The sequence below is a fragment of the Sus scrofa genome, chromosome 12 (assembly GCF_000003025.6).
Source record: "Sus scrofa isolate TJ Tabasco breed Duroc chromosome 12, Sscrofa11.1, whole genome shotgun sequence".
NCBI classification, from domain to species: Eukaryota; Metazoa; Chordata; class Mammalia; order Artiodactyla; family Suidae; genus Sus; species Sus scrofa.
The window spans coordinates 5,890,418-5,911,318 of NC_010454.4; the positions used below are offsets into that span (position 1 = coordinate 5,890,418).

The window sequence follows — 20,901 nt, forward strand, 5'->3', positions numbered from 1 at the left end:
ATCCTACATGGAGGGGGAAGGACTGGCAATTGAGAAAACCTGAGCAGCGACTTCCAGCAGGGCAGAGCAGGGGGCCGGGAAGCAATCGGAAGAATCCAGGCGGGGAGGGAAGAGCTGGCTGGAAGGAAGAGACTGGGGATCCCAACACCTAGGACCCAACGCCTTCCCAACAGGTGGAGGGGTGGGGCTCCAGGAGCCGCTAATCCACCAGAGTATAGAGCTCAGCCAGCAGCCGACACCTGCCCAAGTGCTGCTGGGACCAGGACACTGCCTGCGAACACCAGGCCTTATCCCATGAAGAAAGAGGCCTGGGCGCCTGTCCAGCACCTCCTGGAACGTTTACAGAGCCTGGGCATCACTCTGGGACCCCAAGTGTGACACAAAGGAAGCTGTCTGCACAGACCCCCTGGGTGGCAGAAGGGCAAAGGACCCTGGGAGTGGACAGGAAACTTCTCTGCCCCCCCCCATCCACGCCACCCTGAGGACGAGGAGGGGGCTGGGAAGCCTCGAGGGACAGGAAACAGGGCCAATAACGGGAGTGCCTGGAGTTCATTTCTCCAGGGCCCTGTTTCCTAGACGACACCATCTCACCCGCAGGGAAGGGAAGAGAGCGGCTCTGCTGAGTTCCAGCCTCTCCCCTCCCCCTTCTCCAGCACAGCTCCCCGTGGGGCCCCACCAGACCCAGAGCTGAATGGGAACCAAAAAGGAGGGGTCCCGGACAGCCCAGAGGTTAAGGGCAGGGAGTCTCCATGCGGCCAAGGAAGGAGGGGTCGCCTCCCAGCCACTCTGAGGACGGCTGCAGCCTCAGCCAACCACCAGGGAGACCCCTGTCCCCGTTCCCTGCTCCCAGGTCACGCTCCCCTTCAGCTTGCTTGCTTTCTTCCTTTCTTTCTTTCTTTCCTTTCCCCAATTTTTGGCCTCCTCGAGGCATATGGAGTTTCTGGGCCAGGAATCAGATCTGAGCCGCAGTTGAGACCTAAGCCACAGCTACAGCAACGCTGGATCCTCAACCCACTGTACCAGGCCAGGGATTGAACCTGTGACCCGCTGCTCCCAAGACGCCGCCCATCAGCACTGTGCCAGAGCGGGAACTCCCCATTCAGCTGGCTTCCAAGGCTCTGCTCTGAGGGAACCACAGCTAAGCAGTCCCTCTCCCTCCTAAGCAACAGGCCCTAGAAGAGCACGTCTGGTCTATCCCAGGTGTTGGTCTATCCCAGGTGTTCCGAGGGCCTGAATGCCGCCCTCTCAAGTCCTGCCCCTCCCGGCAGGGCCAGCTTGAGCAAGAGGAAAGGGGAGCTCTGCATCCAAGGAGGCCATCACTGCCATGGCGCATCCACCAAGGGCTGGAGGGCTGGGGACAGGAGAGGGGGGTCTGAAGGGACACTGAGGACAGGCAGGTCACAAAGAGAAGGGGAGCAAAGGGGAGAAAGGTGCAAAAGATCGACCAGCAACAGTCAAACTGATCCTGGGCCACAGTCGCCTTACCATCAACTACCAGCACGCCAGCTGGCCGGCGCCCCGGCCTCCGAGAAGCCTTCCCCTGCGGGAGGCCCCCGGGATCCACTTTAGCAGCCCAATTACACAGCTTGAAAGGTAATGCGGGTAGCAACACTGTCAGGTCCGTTACTTAGCCGCTTGTACTATAAATTCCTTGACTAGACTGTAAGCCCCTCCAAGCCAGAGGCCGCCCTGCAGGGCCCAGAGTTAGTCCTACCAACCCGAAGGAAGCATTCCATAAATGCAGTGTCAGTGCTTTCTAGGCTAGGAAGGCATCTACCCAGAAAAGAAACGGATGAAGAAAAATCCTCCGTGAGGAGTTCCCGTTGTGGCCCAGCAGAAATGAATCCGACTAGAACTGACGAGGTTACAGGTTCGATCCCTGGCCTTGCTCAGTGGGTTCAGGATGGGGCGTTGCTGTGAGCTGTGGTGTAGGTCGCAGACGTGGCTCAGATCTGGCGTTGCTGTGTTTCTGGCGTAGGCTGGCAGCGGCAGCTCTGATTCAACCCCTAGCTGGGAACCTCCATATGCTGCGGGTGCGGCCCTGAAAAAAAAAAAAAAATCCTCCGTGACAAAAGGCCCCTGAGAGCTCTCCAGCCAGGGTTTGCAAGTGGTCTTCCTCACGCTTGAGAGAGAAGCCAGGCCCCGGACCACGGGACTTCGTTTCTCCAATTCACTGGGGAGGGGTGTTTCAGAGACCAGCTGGAACCAGAGAACAACACTGTCCTCTGTTTTGGGGACATTCAGCCTAACCCAGGTAGGCTACTGCATCACGTAAGATCACAGCCTCTGGTGGGGGAGTTGAGCAGTGCACAGCCCTTGCAACTGTATGCAGCAGCACTGCACCTAGGCCAGGGGAGAGGCGATTGTCATCGCTTTCCCTGCATGTCCATCACTGCTAGGACAGACACCTGCAGAGCAGCCAGAGGCATCTCTGAACAGGAGACTGAACACACCGGCTTCAAGTTCAGGTCCACGAGCCTGTCCCAAGGCTGATCCAGAAGCATGTGAAACCTGAACATGTCAGCCGTCAGCCAGGCACCAGCATGTGGACCACAGCTCCTTCTCCAGACCTCCCAAGATTTCTTTGCGGGAGGATTACTAGCCGTAAGTTCAAGTCAATAAATATTTACTAAGCCCTTGCTACATGCCAGGCTCTATGCGAGGCGCCAGGGACACTGAGATAAAGAGGGACAGACAGATGATGTCAACACAGCGTACCAGGTGTGATGGTGGCAGTGCTGTGAGGGCGAAGGCGGGGGGGGGGGGGGATGGACGGGTGGGGGACGACGGATCTGGAGAAGGTCATGCCTAAACTGGGTCTTGAAGAAAGAAAAGCAGGAGTTTGGCAGGAAAAAGGGTGGGGAGGGGCTTGGGTAAGAGCCTAAATGCGGAGTGCGCACGCAAACTCTAAAGCGCTCAGAATTACCAGCTGGAAAGGCCAGGGCAGGGGGGGCCAGGGGTGCTGGGCCTGTCGAAGGGCAGGCGCGGGACCACAGAGGGCTCTGGACCCCACGCTAAAGGTTTTAGCAGGTGGCATCATGACTTTTCGGCAGGGGCAACAAAAGGTCGGCCCTGCATTTTGGCTCGCTGAGTGGAGGAAGGAGGTCAGACACAGGGGACCCATTAGGAAGGGGAGACGGAAGGAGTCCAGGCAAGAGATGGAAGGACCTCCGCTCGGGCAGCCCTCGTCCCGGCAGAGGAAGGACAAGTCCGCCTCCCTGCAAAGACGGCATCCGGAGTGCCCGTGTCCGGCTGCGGGAGGACACCTGGACCCCAGGGCTGCTCCCCGCCAGCTGATTCCACAGCTGTGCCTGCCGTGTGTCGGGGGCCTGGGCTGGGGGTCCGGGCCGGGGGTGCTGGGGGGTGCTCTTCCCCAGCCACAGAGAGGGTGCCAAACGGTACTCAACTCGGCTCAGCAGGTCGGGGCAGAGCCCTCGCAAAGAGCAAACAGACAAAATTACATGCCCCTGGGCAAGGAGTGGAAGGCTGGCTCGGAGCCAACCCAGCTCCGAAACCGGCTTCTCTGCAGCCGCATTAACTGGCCCACCCTTGGATCTGGAGCCCCAGTTCCGAGCCTGTGCCTCCCAGCCAAGTATTAGCAGGACAGATCACGGTCATTTGTGGTGTAAAGCCCCCAAACGAGGACCTCCCGGGCAAACACGGGCAGGGAGAGCCCAACAGAGACGCAGACGATACCCACGAGGGGACCGAGGCCTACCGCGTGCGTCTCCTTCGCGTCCATGGGCCCAGGCTACTGCAGGCATGCCCAGAGGACGGCGGTCACCCCCAAAAGGAAGGCTCCTCCGAAACATGTGCGAACCCCAGGGACTCTGCTGTAGTCACGGCATCTGGGGAGAAAAGAAGAGGTTCCGTGAGGCCAGGTGGCCAGAATGGGCAGCTACTGTGAAACACAGCAGTGTCACCCAAACAGCCGAGCAGCACGTGGAGAAGATGGTGCCACCGACTGCGAGGCTCCCACCTGTCCTGGCAGCGGTCGGCTCTACAATTTCCACTCTCTGAAGCCGGGAGGGAGGGGGGTACAGAGAGGATGCCGGAGGGCGGCACGCTTTTCCTCTTTAAACCCTAAAAGAAGCAGCAGCGGGAAGACCCTTGGCTCCTCGGCTCTTTATTTAGTTATTTATTTTAATTTTATTTGTAGCTGCCCCTGCAGCATACAGAAGTTCCCGGGCCAGGGATCGAACCTGGGGACCACACCAGATCCTTAACCCGTGAGGCCACAGGGAACTCCCATCAGCTCCTTCAGTGAAGGTTGGGGAGTTCCCGCCATAGCACAATGGGAACAGCAGCATCTTGGGAGCGCTGCGTCGCAGGTTCGATCCCCAGCCCGGCACGGTGGGTTAAGGCTCCGGTATTGCCGCCAACTGCAGTTTCGGTGGCAACCATGGCTCGAATCTGATCCCTGGCTCGGGAACGCCATATGCCGTGGGGCATTCAAAAAAAAAAAAAAAACCTGAAGGTCAGGGTGAAGGTAAACTGCAATCCAGACACCACTTGAATGACGAGGCAAATGGAGGAGAGAGCCGCAGAGATGACAAAAGGAGAGACGCGCTCACTCCCCTGCCGCCAGGGGCACAGCACCCATCTACTGCCACTGGCTGGGAACACACCACACACCCCGCCAGGTACGTGCCCACTGACGGCGGGCCTCTCGTGTGGATTCCCGACCGGGCAGCGCTCCACGGACACCGGGAGAGCGTCCACACGGATGGGGGATCTGATCTGACAACAACCTGGAAAACCAAGATCAGCTTTACCTGCCCACCCACCCCCTCCCCACACAACCCCTGACTCTCACCCATCCGTGCCTGGCAGCCACCAATGTTACTGCTTTCAGACCAGGGCGTGTTTGGGTAAAGAGCGCCACTGAGTAATCTGGTTTGGTGCCAGACGAGTGATTTAGTGCGAAAGCACTAACCTGCTGACGGGGGCAGTTCTTTTCGGGGCCTGCAGCAAAGCCTTGTTAAGAGGAGCTGGTCAGGAGCCCAGGAGAACTGATCCATAAAAGAACGGTCTAGAAACAGTCAAAAAAAAAAAAAAAAAAAAAAGCTGTGTCCAGAGGACCCAAAGGCGGGAGGCCCAGGCTCTGCAGGCACTAAACCCGACCCACAATCCCAACGGTTCCTCGCAAGGCGGCACCAGGGCCGACGTCACAGGCCGAGGTGCCAAGTCCCTCTCTCCCTCTGCTTTTCCAGCCAAAGCTCCCAAGGCTGAGCGAGCCCCAAAGGGCCAGAGACAGACGGGGCACGGGGAGCAGCCTCGCGAGGCAGAGACGTGTGGTCTTTGGCAGCCGAGCGAAAGGGGAACCTGCGAGGCCAATGCACTTCTCCTGCTCCGGCCGCTCGGACTCAGGCACCCAGGCCCTGTCGACGCGCACAGCTCAGGGTCCCCATGACACCCCAGCCTGGCAGGAGCTGGAGGAGGGAGTCGCCACACAGGGAAGGGCACCAGGGGCCAGATGGGGATTAAGCTTAACTCCTCCTGCCAACACTGCGAGAGTGAGCTGACTCTGCGGCCAGCTGGAACCACAGCAGCCCAGAAAGGGCAGCCAGGAGCATGACATTTTTCTAAGAGTCTCTGTTTTCCCATCACTCCATACATGGGCTTCTGGGGGAGCGCTGTCCTTAACCGTCGGAGCCGAAACCAGCAGCTGTACCCTTAAAGGGCCAGGTCTACTCCCCGCTCACTGTGAAAAAAACCAGAGGCCTCAAAGCCAAACGCTCCTGGGTTCAAATCCTGGCTCCATCATGTAACAGGTGCCAAATGACCTTAACAGATCATTTGTCTCCCTGAGCCTCAGTGTCCTTGTTCATTGAACACAAGCAATTTCACAGATAAGCAACAGGAATTATGTAAAATATTATATGCACATAGTAGGTCTTAATAAACAGTTGTCATTACTATCATCGCCTAAGTAAGAAATGTGAATGAAAGAGCCACCTAGATCAAGAATGAGAATTCAGTGGAGTTCCCGTCGTGGCTCAGTGTTTAACGAATCCGACTAGGAACCATGAGGTTACAGGTTCGATCCCTGGCCTTGCCCATCGGGTTAAGGATCCGGTGTGGCCATAAGCTGTGGTGTAGGTCAAAGATGCAGCTCAGATCTGGTGTTGCTGTGGCTCTGGTGTAGGCCGGTGGCTACAGCTCCGATTCGACCCCTAGCCCAGGAACCTCCATATGCCTCAGGAGTGGCCCAAGCAATGGCAAAAAGACAAAAAAAATTAAAAATTAAAAAAAAAAAAAAAAAGGCATAGGAGTTCCTGTCGTGGCGCAGTGGTTAATGAATCCGACTAGGAACCATGAAGTTGCGGGTTCAGTCCCTGCCCTTGCTCAGTGGGTTAACGATCCGGCGTTGCCATGAGCTGTGGTGTAGGTTGCAGACGCGGCTCGGATCCCGCGTTGCTGTGGCTCTGGCGGCGGCCGGTGGCTACAGCTCCGATTTGACCCTTAGCCTGGGAACCTCCATATGCCACGGGTGCGGCCCAAAGAAGTAGCAAAAAGACAAATAAATAAATAAATAAATAAAAGGCATAAAGATTGTAAAGAGATGAATAAAACTGTGTTTCTACAAGACTAGATCATAGCGTAGAAAGTCCTACGGAATCTACAAATAAGATAATAGAACAAATAAGGGTGAAGGTTGCATGATACAAAGTCAAAATACAAAATACATAAACAAAATTCTCTATGCTATAATGAAATACAGGAAAATAAAAATGTATAAATATCACTTACAGTACCAAAAAAAAGAAAGAAATAGAGATGGCTTAAACAAAAATACACATAAGAAATGTCTACTGCACAGAAAAATTAAAGAAGACCTAAATAAGTAGAGAGCTATGGAGTTCTCACTGTGGCTCAGCGGTAAGGAACCCGACTAGTATCCATGAGGACCCTGTTCGATCCCTAGCCTCATTCAGTGGGTTAAGGATCCAGTTGTTGCTGTGAGCTGTGGTGTAGATCGCAGATGAGGCTCGGATCCCATGTAGCTGTGGCTGTGGTGTAGGCCAGCAGCTGCAGCTCCAATTCGACCCCTAGCCCGGGAACTTCCAAATGCCGTAGGTGCGGCCCTGAAAAGCAATAAATAAATAAAGAACCACATAGGACTGGGCATCAGGGGCCGCTAGGCAGAGGCCCTTGAAACAAAGACACCCTGACACCCTGAGGAGTCGCTGAAGGTGTCTGAGTAGCTCCCAGGATTTTAAGAGGGTAGAGAATGGATCAGAGGGGAAGGGGAAAGAAAGTATAGACAGAAGAGTTGGAGGAAGATGACAATAATCCCGGTTTGCCATGAGGAGTCTCTAGACAAGCTGGCACGGAGAAGGAAGAGGCGGATGCTCCCTGCTGCCAAGCTCACAGCCAGCATCGTGGAGGACCGTCGCGGCTCAGCGAGTTAAGGATATCTGGCGTTGTCACTGCTGTGGCTCAGGTCATTGGCATGGTGTGGGTTCAGTCACCAGTCTGGGAACTTTCATAGGCTGGGGACGCAGCCCAAAAAAAGGTGGGGGGGGCGTTGAAGTGGGTGCCCAAGGCTCAGGGTGAGGCGAGCGGAGGAGCGGGCTGTCCGTATCTCTTCCAACACGACCTTCATCAGCTGTGCTGCCACTTTAGGCAAGCCCAACACGCTGAAAAGGCAAGTCGGTGGACTTCTATTCCGCTGAAGAGCTGCGCCCAAAGGGTACTAATTGATGCAGGGATGTGCGGGGGAGGGAGGTTCTTAATCACGAGTCTCAGGGTTCTAGCCTTGGTGGCATCCTAGTCAATATTTTTATCAATGACTTGGTGCGGAAACAGATGGGATGCTAAGCAAATTCTTGGCTAGTATAAACCTGGGAAGGAGATCAAAGCCAAGCTCCGAGAAGATCTCAACAGGCAGCAATGACGGGCCAAGTGTAAGAGAGTCCATATGAACTCCCGTCTTTAGGTTCAAAAACTACTGTATACAACTACTATAAATCACTTAGTTAAACGCAGTTTCACTGTAAATGACAGGGCCGCCCAGAGTTCATTCATATGCAGGCTGCATTACCAGACAGGCCAGGTCCCCCCAAAAGCAAGGGATAAACGTAAGTCTGATTTGGGCACATTCGAGAGCACACCTGAAATATTGTGTTCGTTTGCACGTCACACATGGGGTTTAGGATCCAGAGTTGTCACTGCAATGGCTTGGGTCACAGCTATGGCGCAGGTTCGATTCCTGTTCCTGGCCTGGGAACTTCCACATGTCATGGGTGCAGCCAAAAAATAAAAAAAGGACACTGACAACAGTGGAAGGCCAGCAACCAAGTTGGAGAAACTAGGATATGAGAAACAGTGATAGGCAAAGACGCTTAGCCAATACACCCAACTCACATCAGGTTAGAGCAGGGCTGGAAGGGCATGTGAAGGCTGCTAGGGGAAATCAGGGCCAGGCTTACTCTGGGAGGCTCCAAAAACGAGGACTAGATTAGGGGGAAGAAGCTATAGGAGGCAGACTGGGACTTTATATAAGCAATGCCTTTTACCTAATTAGAACTGTATTGAAACAGTAGAAGCTACCCTGAGAGGCAATGAGCTCCCCATCACTGGAGGGATCCAAGCAGAGGTGGGAAACTATGGAGATAATTAATATATCAGGTAGCAAATAAGAAAGAGATGACTTCTTTTTTTTTTTTTTTTTTTTTTTTTTTTTTTTTGCCACTTCTAGGGCCGCTCCTGCAGCATGTTCCCAGGCTAGGGGTCTAATCGGAGCCGTAGCTGCCGGCCTACGCCAGAGCCACAGCCACATAGGATCCGAGCCGAATCTGCAACCCACACCACAGCTCACGGCAACACTGGATCTTTAACCCTCTGAGCAAGGGCAGGGATCGAACCTGCAACCTCATGGTTCCTAGTCAGATTCGTTAACCACTGAGCCACGACGGGAACTCCAGAAATGACTTCTTATGATCTCTTCTGAGAGACTATGAAATCAAGAAATCCAGGAGTTCCTGTCATGGCACAGCAGAAAAGAATCTGACTAGGAACCATGAGGTTGCGGGTTTAATCCCTGGCCAAGCTCAGTGGATTAAGAATCCGGTGTTGCCATGAGCTGTGGTGTAGGTTGCAGACGCAGCTCAGATCTGGCATTGCTGTGGCTCTGGCATAGGCCAGCAGCTATAGCTCCGATTAGACCCCTAGCCTGGCAACCTCCATAGGCCACAGGTGCGGCCCTAAAAATGCAAAAAAAAAAAAAAGGAAATCCAGTAGTATTGACATATGAAAAAATGCTCAGATCCACTCATAAGATGCACGCAAAGTTAGACGACCCCAAGGAAACAAAACTGAAATACTTTCGCCACTCAACCTCAAGGTTTATAAAGCTCCAGTAATGAATGCAGTGTGGTACTGGCCTGGTAACAGAGTCTAGAAATAGATCCAGACATATATGGTCAATTGATTTTTGAAAAAGGTACAAAGGCAATTCAGCAGAGAAAAGAGGGTCTTTTCAATTGTGCTGGAACAACTGACCATTCAGATGCAAAAAAGAAAAACCCTCCTAAATATAGCTTACAGCATATACAAGATTGAATTAAAAATGGTTCATCAAAGACCCAAATGGAAACGTACAACTATGAAGTTTCTAGAAGAAAAAACAGGAAAAAATCTTTGTAACTTTAGGTTGGATTTCTTCAATACCAAAAGCATAACCGACAAAAGAAGATATTAATAAACTGGAATTGAGTAGCTGAGAATAGGAGTGGGAGGCAGAATTTGCACTGTACATACTTTGGCGCCTTTTCATCTTCAAACCGTGTGAATGTTCATGACGTATCTTTAAAAAATCAGCAACCTCTGACCTCTGGGTATATACCCACGAAAACGGAAAACAGGGACCCAAACACATATTTACACACTCACGTTCACAGCAACATTGTTCACAATAGCAAAGGTGGAAGCATCTCAAGTGTCCATCAGACAGATGAATGGATAAACAAAATGCGGTATGTACATACCATGGAATATTACTCAGCCTTAAAAAGGAAGAACATTCTGACATGCTACAATTTTTTACTTTATTTTTAGGGCCCCACTTGCAGCATATGGAGGTTCCCAGACTAGGGGTCAACTGAATCGGAGCTGTAGCTCTCGGCCTACACCACAACCACAGCAACACCAAGATCCGAGCCGAGTCTGCAACCTATACCACAGCTCACAGCAACGCTGGATCCTTAACCCACTGAGCGAGGCCAGGGATGGAACCTGCAATCTCATGGTTCCTAGTCGGATTCGTTTCCACTGCGCCACAACAGGAACTCCTTAAATACATCTTTGAGCTAGGGAATTTGCGCACGCTGCTGGCACAGCCAAAAATTAAAAAATAAAAATAAATACATCTTTGAGCCTCTCTCCAGCATCTACCTCTTACCAAGTATTTCCCAATAATTTTCAGTTCACCTCCCTACGAACGAAAACTGTTATCATGAATCTCTTGCTCAAGAAGATCTTGGAATCAAGAAAATGGGGTTCATATAATTATACTATTTCTGGTCTCCCAAAGGCCACACTGTGAGCCCTAAAGGGGCTCACTCCCCCATCTCTTTAGGCTTTTGGAACAGGCATCACGCTGCGTCTAAATCTGGCCCTTAGCCTACGTGCCATGCCACGTGATCCTGTTTACTGGGTTCGGCAGCCACAGGCAAAGCCTATTATTACACAAGCCCCTGGTCACCAAACCACACATTCCGGCTGGCCAGTCCGTTCAGAAGAAAAACAGTCCTGATGCAGCCGTGGCTTAGCCCTTAGTTCACCTGTGCCCTGGAAACACATCCGGGCCGCTCAGACATCAGAGTTCAAACAGTCTCTTTAAAGGAGCCTGCCTTGTCCGTACAGAAAGATGCTCTCATGAAAACAGCACCGACACCATGGCCAGATAAAACACATCAGCACACGCTGACCTGCAGGAGAAGGGCCAACCACGACCGGGAACCTTCTCGCTTAGCACCAGGAACACGTCTGGGAAAGGCTATTCTCATCACTCACCCTTGACAGGGGTGAGGCTCAGGCAAGCCTCAGGTGTGGGTCAGGTTTGCAAGGGCGCTCCTCCCCTCCCTGGAGAAATTGTTTTCCAAGCCCAACAGGAGGGAAGGAAGAGCGAGCTTCACAGCTCATGAGTTCTGCAGGAGTTAAGCTTTGCAAAAGGCTGACTCTCACACACTGGGAACTGGCACTCCCTGCAACTCCTCCAAACCGAACTGTGAAGGCCCTTCTGTCTGCTCCCGTCTCACTGCCCAGCCCTGGCTCCCCCGGTCTGATCTTCTGATGTCACCGCAAACAAGGAGAGGGGGCGGGGGTGGGGGTTCCAGGGCAGTGAACTCTCAGTGACTTGGCGGCTGATTAGCAAGGGGAGGGCTGGTACTCCGCCCCCCTGGTCGCCACTCTTCTCCAGGACCTCCGCCAGTTCCCGTATTTGTCACTCTGACAAAAACCAGTGAGCAAGGAAGTTACAGCGAACATGGCCGCTGAAATAAGCCTTTCGGAGTAAATTTTCGGATTCTGTGTGAACATCCATCCTCTGTTATACACTTAATGATCATCTCCATTTTGTTGTCTGCTGGCGTTTATAGTGATTTTTAATTTTTTTTTTTTTTTTTTTTTTTTTTTTTTTTTTTTGCTTTTTAGGGCCACAGCTGCGGCATATGGAGGTTCCCAGGTTGGGGGTCCAACGGGAGCTACAGCTGCCAGCCTACACCACAGCCACAGCCACAGCAACGAGGGATCCAAGCCTCAACCTACACCACAGCTCACGGCAGCACCAGATCCCCAACCCAGTGACTGAGGCCAGGTGTCAAACCCGAATCCTCATGGATCCTAGTCGGGACAGTTAACCACTGAGCCACGAACGGAACTCCTAATTTTTTTTAACGGCCACACCCTCAAGCATATGGAAGTTCCCAGACTGAATCAGAGCCACAGAGGCGGCAACCACGGAGCTTTTTAACCCACTGCACCCGGCAGGGGATCGAACCTGTGCCTCTGGAGTGACCTGAGATTCCTAACTTGCTGTGCCACAGCAGGAAGTCTTGAATTTTTTTTATCCATAGATGACTTTTATTTGACTTTTTTTTTTTTTGGTCTTTTTCTAGGGCCACACCCGCGACATATGGAGGTTCCAAGGATAGGGGTCTGATCAGAGCTGTAGTCACTGGCCTATGCCACAGCCACAGCAACTTGGGATCCGAGCCACGTGTGCGACCTACACCACAGTTCACCGCAACACCGGACCCCTAACCAACAGAGCTAGTCAGATTCATTAACCACTGAGCCACGATGGAAACTCCTATTTGACTCTTTAGATAATGAGCCTTACCTATGCAGCATATGGAGGTTCCCAGGCTAGGGGTCCAATCAGAGCTGTAGCAACTCAGGATCCTAGCCGCATCTGCGACCCACACCACAGGTCATGGCAACGCCAGGATGCTTAACCCACTGATCAGGGCCAGGGATCAAACGTGATCCTCAGAGTTCCCATCGTGGCACAGCGGAAACGAATTCGACTAGGAACCATGAAGTTTCGGTTCGATCCCTGGCCTCGATCAGTGGGTTAAGGAGCCGGCGTTGCTGTGAGCTGTGGTGTGGGTGAAAGACACAGCTTGGATCCCAAGTTGCTGTGGCTGTGGTGTAGGCCGGTAGCTGTAGCTCCGATTCAACCCCTAGCCTGGGAACCTGCATATGCTACAGTTGTGGCCCTGAAAAAGAAAAAAAAAAAAAAAAAATCCAACTGCAGCAGCTTGGGTCACTGCTGAGGTGCAGGTTCCATCCCCAGCCCAGTGCAGTGGGTTAAGGATTGGGCGTTGCTGCAGCTGTGGCTCAGATTCAACCCCTGGCCCAGGAACTCCCATATGTGGTGGAGGGGGCCTAAAAGAAAGAAAAGAACCTGGAGCTCCCGTTGTGGCTCAGTGGCTAATGAACCCAACCAGTATCCATGAGGACTTGGGTTCAAACCCTGGCCTTGCTCAATGGATTAAGGATCCGGTGTTGCCGTGAACTGTGGTGTAGGTCACAGATGCAGCTCAGATCCCACGTTGCTGTGGCTGTGGCACAGGCTGGTGGCTACAGCTTTGATTCAACCCGTAGCCCCGTAGCCTGGGAACCTCCATATGCCATGGATGTGACCCTAAAAAGACCAAAAAAAAAAAAAAAAAAAAAAGAGGAGGAAAAAAGAAAAGCTAATAAGGAAATTCCCTGGTGGTCTAGTGTTTAGGATTCAGTGCTTTCACCACTGCGGACAGGGTTTAATCTCTGGCCTGGGAACTGAGATCCCACATCAAGCCCCTGCACACCCCAGCCAAAACAAACAAACAAACAAACAAACACAAAAACAGAAACAGAAACAAACCTAGTTAAGTGCCAGACCATATACACCACCTCATTTTTTTTGGGGGGGGGAGCTTTTTAGGGTCGCACCCGTGGCATATGGAGGTTCACAGGCTAGGGGTCAATTGGAGCTGCAGCTGCCGGCCTATACCACAGCCACAAAAACGTAGGATCTGAGCTGCGTCTGCGACCTACACCATAGCTCATGGCAACGCTGGATCCTTAACCTATTGAGCAAGGGATCAAACCCGCAACCTCATGGTTCCTAGTTGGATTCATTTCCTGTACCACCTCATTTTAACGCTCACAGCCACCCTGTAAGAAGCTGAGAGAAGTCAGGGAACTTGATTGTCTTAAATTCCACCAAGGAAACAACCAGCTCTGGCGGATAAAGAACTCAAGAATTCTGAACTTCAGAATTCCAGTCCTGGCCCCTGGTGGCCCTGGCCCTTTGTAACTCTCCCAACAGTTATTAGGTTCCACATCTGTAACAGAGAAAATGTTAAAATTCCCTCCCGATGCCCATCTTCTAAGACTATGCAGGGTCAACTGAACTGTCACCGCCGCTGAAACGAGTGTCTTGGATAAAGCATGAGAAAATGATCATCGTCCCCCCGGCACAAAAATCACATAGTAGAAGGAAAACAGATTCAAGGCAGAGCTCCCTCTTACTTTTCCCCAAGAGCCACACACGAAAAAGAGGGTGGGATGTAGCAACACGTGACCAAACCCATGCCCGCGCCAAAGCAGCCCGTGGTCACACACCAATGAAAGAGCAGGGTTTCCCTCGCTGCTGGCATTGGCAGGGACTCGTACCACCGCTCGCGAGGGATTCTAAGAACAGGACTTCAGCGGTGAGCAGCAGAGGAACAGAGCACCGCACAGAGATCAGTTTATGGGGTGGCAAACAATATTCCCCTGGTTGCTTCGAATGAGTCTTTAAACATTCTGGAAAGGCGGAAGAGGGCGTAAAAAAAGGCAGGGCACGCTCCAAACTGCTGAAGGTTGAAAAGCCCCTCCGGCTCCATCCACCTGGACACAGGGGACACGATCAGCACAAGGGCCCGGGCGGCAGAGGAGAGCGCGCGCAGGGGGAACAACCGTCGGAACTGGGGCCAGGATGGGGACTCCCGGAGATCTATAAATACACTGGACACCAGCGTCGGAAGCCCTCTGGGCCAGGGCCCAGCCACAGCAATCCTGGGGCAGGGAGTCTTTGTTGGCGGGAGGCTTCGATGTCTGACGCAGGACCCCCAAGGGGCCAAGCCAGGGCCGAGGGTAGGTGTGAGTATCTGGGGAAAGGAAATGGCCAAGAGTTGGAGGCAACGGCCTCCACCTAAGGGATCCCCTGAGGCCATTCCCTGGGTGCAGACCCCAGACTCCCCTCCGCTAAGCCAAGAATCCGGAAGCTGCGGAAGCCAAGCCCCACGCCCCTTTGCTCTCCGTGCTTCAGGGCCACGGGTCTTCACGTACTTACCAGGGCCCGGGGTGTCCTTCTTCGCCTGCGTCCTCTCCCCTCCCTGCCCCCTCCTCACTTCACATCCCCTCCTCCAAGGACTGCAGCCATGCCCGTTACTGGCAACTCCTAGGGGTCGGCTTTCCTTCTCAGACAACAGAGACGCCGGTCGCAAGCTAAAGTCCTGGATCCTGATTGGTCTAAATCAGAGACGGGCGGGGAGTTCTGGCTTCTTATTGGTTAGGAGGAGTGCTCGGCTGTAGCTGCATCCGCCCCTCTGAGAGCCGGGCGGAATTAAGTGCCAAGAGATGCCGGCGTGAGAGCGCGCTGCCACTATCCATCCTTGTGCGTTGCGCTCGGCCGTCTTCTGATCCGGAGATTCTACCAGAGGCGAAGGCGCGACTTTCCTCTCGATTAGTTTTCCCTCGGAGTTATCCTAAAAAGGTCGACTAGACCTCCTGCCCCCCGCCTTTCTTTCTTTTTAAAATAGGCCCTTTGCAGAGCTCCTGTGTCTCCTACTTTTAAGCTCCCTCCTCGTTGCTGGGTACAAATCCTTAGAGACACCTTGCTCAGAGACCTTGGAGGGAGTCCCTCAGGGACGAATACTGCTTCCAAACCAAAGCTGGAGAATCTAAGACAGTACTGCAGTTTTCTCCTCAGCTCGGCCGAACTCCAAAGGGAAAACAAGTTAAAAATTTTTTTCTAGATAATTAGAGAAATCGCCTGAGAGACCTCTCTTGGGAAAACAAAGCAACCCTGTGTCAGTATTTACTTCTGTTTTCCCAGAGATCTAAGTCTGGAGAGTTGGGGTTTTTGTTTTTTGTCTTTTAGTCTGTTTATAAAATTGGAAGAAGGTCATGGCTGGCCCTGGGAAGCAAAAGCCCCTTCCCCCTTTTAGTAATGAGTTTATGTAATTATAATCTCTCTTTCTTCTCAGCTGGACAAGAAGTTGCCATGTCGGGTACCTAATCTTCTGTTTGAACTGTTTACCAGTTGTCTAAGACTGGTAGAATCACGTCACTTTCCTGCATACAGAAATTTGCAGTTTATCTTAGCCAAAAGAAAAATTCACATCGCTCTACCGGAAATGCAAAGTCCCTCATAGGTTGTCCCAGACATGCATTTCTCAGCTTAACTCCCCACAACCCAAACTACAGAGATTTACCATCATTTCGTAAATACCTCTGGGACCCTCCCACCATTGCTCCTTTGCCCAAGAGGCTCCCTGTGCTTTGAAGGCTCTTTCTTACCGATAAAGCCAATGTTCAAATACACGCCCATGCTAAAGGCCTACCTCAAACAAGACCTCCCCTAAAGCCTTCCCTGACTTTGAGTCACTGAAATTCTCCCTACAGCACTGTACTTTTTTGTGTGTCTCCATTGCTGACTTTACAAAGTAAATATGCTTTCCACAGGACTGTTTCTGTAAGCGTTTAAACTCCTAAAGGCAGCGGGCTTATCCTGGCAGACCCCACAGCTCCTTGCTTGGAGCCTGGTACCCCGTAAATGTTTGCTGAACTGAACTAGTCAATTTCCTGTACCTTATGTCTTTTCACATCATCCCAAAAGGTTTATATGACTGCGTTCGGAAGGTTATTATTATTGTTGTTGTTGTCTTTTTAGGGCTGCACTCACGGCATATGGAGGTTCCTAGGCTGTGGGTTGAATCGGAGCAGTAGCTGCTGGCCTGCACCACAACCACAGCAACGCTGGATCCAAGCTGCGTCTGCGACCTGCACCACAGCTCACAGCAATGCCAGATCCTTAACCCACTGAGTAAGGCCAGGGATTGAACCTGTGTCCTCATGGATACTAGTCAGGTTCGTTAACCATTGAGCCACGGTGGGAACGCCTGCATTTGGAAGGTTGGCAGATGTAATGTAATCATCCTGCCCTGCTCCACGTTCTACCCATCTGGTCTCCTCTGGCCATACTTGTTTCTTTTTTTTTTTTTCCCCAGTGGTTCCTGTGGCATATGGAAGTCCCCAGGCCAGGGGTTGAACCCGCACCACAGCAGCAACCCAAGCTGTTGTGGAGATAATGGTAGGTCCTTAACCCACTGCGCCACAAGGAAACTCCCATCCTTGTTTCTTTTTCCTTTTTTTTTTTTTTTTTTTTTTTGGCCACGCCTGTGGCATGGGAAAGGTCCCAGGACAGGCATTGAATCCGCGCCACAGCAACGACCTGAGCCACAGCAATAACACCAGATCCCTAACCCATTGACCCACCAGGGAACTCCTGGCCATACTTGTTTCTCTGTTTCATTGGGTTTTATGAATATTAACCAACAAATTTAAACTAAGTGCCTACCAGTTTCAGGGGTTGTGTCCTTCTCCTACTAACCATCCCCTCTGTCAGTGCCCCCACCCAGCCAAAAGTAAAACTTCGCCTAAGAAGCCCTGGATCCAGAACATACCCATACACCCACTCTAAACTCACCCTGGCTGGACTTTTTGTGGCTCTGAGGTCCCTACGTCTGTGTCTTGTTGGTTGTCTAGCAACCCCAGGCAGCTGCGTAATCCTTCTTCTGGAGCTTTCCCTGTCTCTCTGCCAAAATGACCTTGATGAGAAAACCAGGGCCTTCCAGGGGGGATGTCCCAGCCACTTCATCTATTTCCCTTTCAACATTCCTCCAAGGGAGAGCTACTTCCTTTCCCCATCCGTATGCTCGTCCTTTCCCTGACCCCAGCCTATTTCCTGTCTCTAGGCTCAGCTTATGCTCTTCGCTGTGCCTGAAATGCCCTTTTGCTTTCGTTCTAACGCCCCATCATCCATGAAGTTCAGGTTGGCTTGTCCCTGCTCTGTTTTCTCATAATTCCCTGTAGATGACTCCATCATCTCCACACGGACCACACTGTTTGACGTCTTGGACAGGAAAATATATTAATAATGCATTCGTACCCCAGCGCTCTCTCTCTCTCCCCACTGCCTGATAACGACGGATTCTGTCCGTGCCTGTTAGGTTGCCAGATCATTGCACAGTTATCAGAATAATAGGGGAAAGGTAGGGCAGAGAAGGGCGAGCCTTGAGTGGTTTGGTTTACTCTGGGTGGGAGGCAGAGTGATGGGTGGCTGAGAGCAGATGGATTTGAAAAGAGGGCAGGAGCAAATGAAGAGAGAAGAGCTGGAACAGTGTGAATTAGGGAAGAGTCGGAGGAAGGTTGGAGAGAGGAAAGAGAAGCTTTAGGGCAGAGTGAGAAAGGCCTTAGGTGAGTAGGTGGAATACCTTTCCCCTATCAGTCAGATACTGTACAATGACCTGGGAATCTAACAGGTAAAGACAGAATCCCCCTTAGCAGACAGGAGGAGGGAAAGGATTTTAAGGTTTCTTGTAAATCATTTTTGTAATTCCCCCTTAGACACTTTTTTCAAGAGACTGCAGTAAGATTGGAAGTGGCTTTGCAATTATTTTTGTGGGTTTTTTTGGCAATTATTTTTGGATGCCAATTATCATTTATTACTATATAATTCTCTCCAGAGACTGGACATAGCCACCACTAGGCTTTATGTTGTTGATGACATTGTCTATGTGTCCTTTCTCTTCCTGTGAGTCCCCTGTGTCCAAGGACTATGTCATTTTCATCTTGTGTCACTGTTTTGTCTTTTTGGCCGCACCCAAGTCATGCAGAAGTTCCTCGGAGCCAGGGATCGATCCCATGCCACAGCAGTAACCCAAGCCACAGTAGTGACAACGCTTCACTGCTAGGTCACCAGGGAACTCCCTGTCACTGTTGATTAACAAAGTACCAGGCACACAGTAGGTGTCTAATACATGTTTGTTGAGTAAATGAGTTGGTGCTCAATTATCCTCTTTCTCTAGCATCTTTAGTTGCTTCCTGGACATCGGGTCCTTTCCCCTAACCATATACACGTACATAGTTCTCATCTCCCCTTAGAACAAAAGAAGGAGGGGGACAGACAGTGGAGGGGAAGGAAGAAAGAGAGGAAGGAGGAGGAAGAGGAGAGCCGCCAGGAAGCTCCCTCTCGGATTATGATGCTGTGTCTCTCTTAGACTAGCCAGTGTGGTAACACCTGACGACCTCACCTTAGCTATTACAGTCAACAGAGAATCACTGCTTCATTTGTTTTGGGATCCTGGGGAATATAAGAGACATAGCTGAGAAATTCTACAGCAGCTAACTTTAAATAACCATGTTTCAACTGTTGTTAAATCAGTCTGGAATACGCCCCTTCAAGACCGACCAATGACGTCATGCTGTGTTGGTCTACCTGCCAACGGGTCAGCACGTGTTTACTGAGCCCCTGCCTGTGCCAGGCCTGGGGCTGGTTGCTGGGCATGCCAGTGGCGAGCAAAATAGTGAGAATCCCTGCCTTCGCATCGCTAATATTCTAGTGGAGGGACAAGATCTTAAACAAGTAAATATGTCATCGCAAGTGTGCAGGGAGTTGCCTCTGTGGCTCAGTGGTTAACGAACCCGACTGGGACGCATGAAGATGTGGGTTCGATCCCTGGCCTTGCTCAGCGGGTTAAGGATCTGGTGTTGCTGTGGCTGTGGTGTAGGCCGGCAGCTGTAGCTCCGATTCAAAACCTATGCTGGGAGCCTCCATATGCTGCAGGTGTGGCCCTAAAAACCAAAAACAAAAAACAAGTGTGCAAAGTGCTGCAAAAGAGCATCTCTAGTGGGATCTTGGAGATCACATCTTGGGGAAGCCAATGGAGGTGGGAGGTAGAATGTGCAAAGACCCTGAGAAAGGAGGGTATGAGACTGAAGAGCTGTAGGGGTCCCTGCAGGAAAGGGGACGGGGAAGTGGTGAGAGGCCAAGCTGGAGAAGTCAGGCAGCGGCTCCTGCATGGTCTTCAGCTCCACATGAATGAGCTTTGAGCTTTATTCTAAGGGCATTGAAAAGCTATTGGAGGATTTTAAGGGAGAGAGGGCCACGGTCTGATTGGCATTTATAAAAATACTCAGTTGGCTGCTGAGTAGAAAATGGATCAGAAGGAAGCAAGAGCAGGTGTGCAAGGCCCAGAGAGGAGGCTTGGCAGTAATCTGAGCGACTTAGCCCCTGGGCTAAGGTGACAGCAGCCTGGGTGTCAAGCAGTGGACGAGTTCAGGAGATCCTTGGAGTTCCCTGTGGGGCAGCAGGTTCAGGATCCAACGTTGTCACTGCTGTGCCTCGGGCCGCTGCTGTGGTGAGGTTTTGAACCCCGGCCCAGAAATTTCCACATGCCGGTCTAGTCAAAAACAAAGGGGGGGGGCACACATGCACGAGAGAGGAATCTCTAGCAGGTGCACTAAGCAAGACTTAGGGGTCGAATGGACTTAAGGTCTGGAGAGAAAGAGCGGAGGATGCTTCCTAGGTTTCTACACCCTGGACCTCACAGGGTGTCAGTGCTGATACAGCATCTTTGTTCAGCTCCAGGTGCCTGGAAAAGGCTAATTTAGAGCAAAGTACTAACATCATCTAGAAAACATTCCTGGTTGTGCCTTCACTTTATCTAGATGGAGATAAGAGAGGTGAGTCAGAAGGCACAAGTAATTCGGCAGGACTCATTCAGGGTTTTGAACAAAGCGCGACACCTGCATCGCATCTACGCATCTATGTAGAAACAGGCTCCTCCCCCTCGCGCTGGAGCATCTTCCTCTTGCGTCATCCTTTCCGCCTCATCAGTTGTCATCAGATGACGGATGTCATGGTGATCGTTTAAGATCCCTGGACAGAAATTCTTCTAACGCGGCAAAACTAAATCCCACCCTCAGAACAGAATCCCTTAGAAACCACAGTTTCAGGATCCACATTCTGCAAATGGCTAAGTATTAACTGTTGTTGCAGCTGAAGCTTCAGCCTGACCTACAGGCACTTCCAGGCTCTTTGAAACAATGGACTAAATGATCAAAGGACATGAGCAGGTTACACGACAAGAAATCAAGCATTGGGAATTGCTATTTTGGAGGAAATGTTCAATCTCACCAATAAGCAAAGAACGTTAAATTAAAACAAACGGAGATGGAGTTCCCATTGTGGTGCAGTGGAAACAAATCCAACTGGTACTCATGAGGACACGGGTTCAATCCCTGGCCTCACCCCTTGGGTGTGGGTTGCAGACCTGGCTTGGATCTGGTATTGCTGTG

General features: G+C 51.6%; 1 protein-coding gene across 9 annotated transcripts in view; it reads right to left on the reverse strand.

Annotated features, from left to right (window-relative positions):
- Positions 1-15,372, reverse strand: part of TMEM94 (transmembrane protein 94) — a 35,698-nt gene extending 20,326 nt beyond the window's left edge. The window contains exons 1-3 of one of the 9 annotated variants that reach the window (XM_021066636.1): positions 14,831-14,956; positions 4,937-5,032; positions 3,719-3,848 (exon numbers count right to left, since the gene is read on the reverse strand). In XM_021066636.1, coding sequence (XP_020922295.1) covers positions 3,719-3,742 — 24 coding nt within the window. In that variant the 5' untranslated portion in view covers positions 3,743-3,848; positions 4,937-5,032; positions 14,831-14,956. Of the gene's footprint in view, positions 1-3,718; positions 3,849-4,816; positions 4,896-4,936; positions 5,033-14,830 lie in introns of those variants that run through there. The other 8 variants (XM_021066642.1, XM_021066630.1, XM_021066639.1 and 5 more) reach the window with 8 other exon arrangements.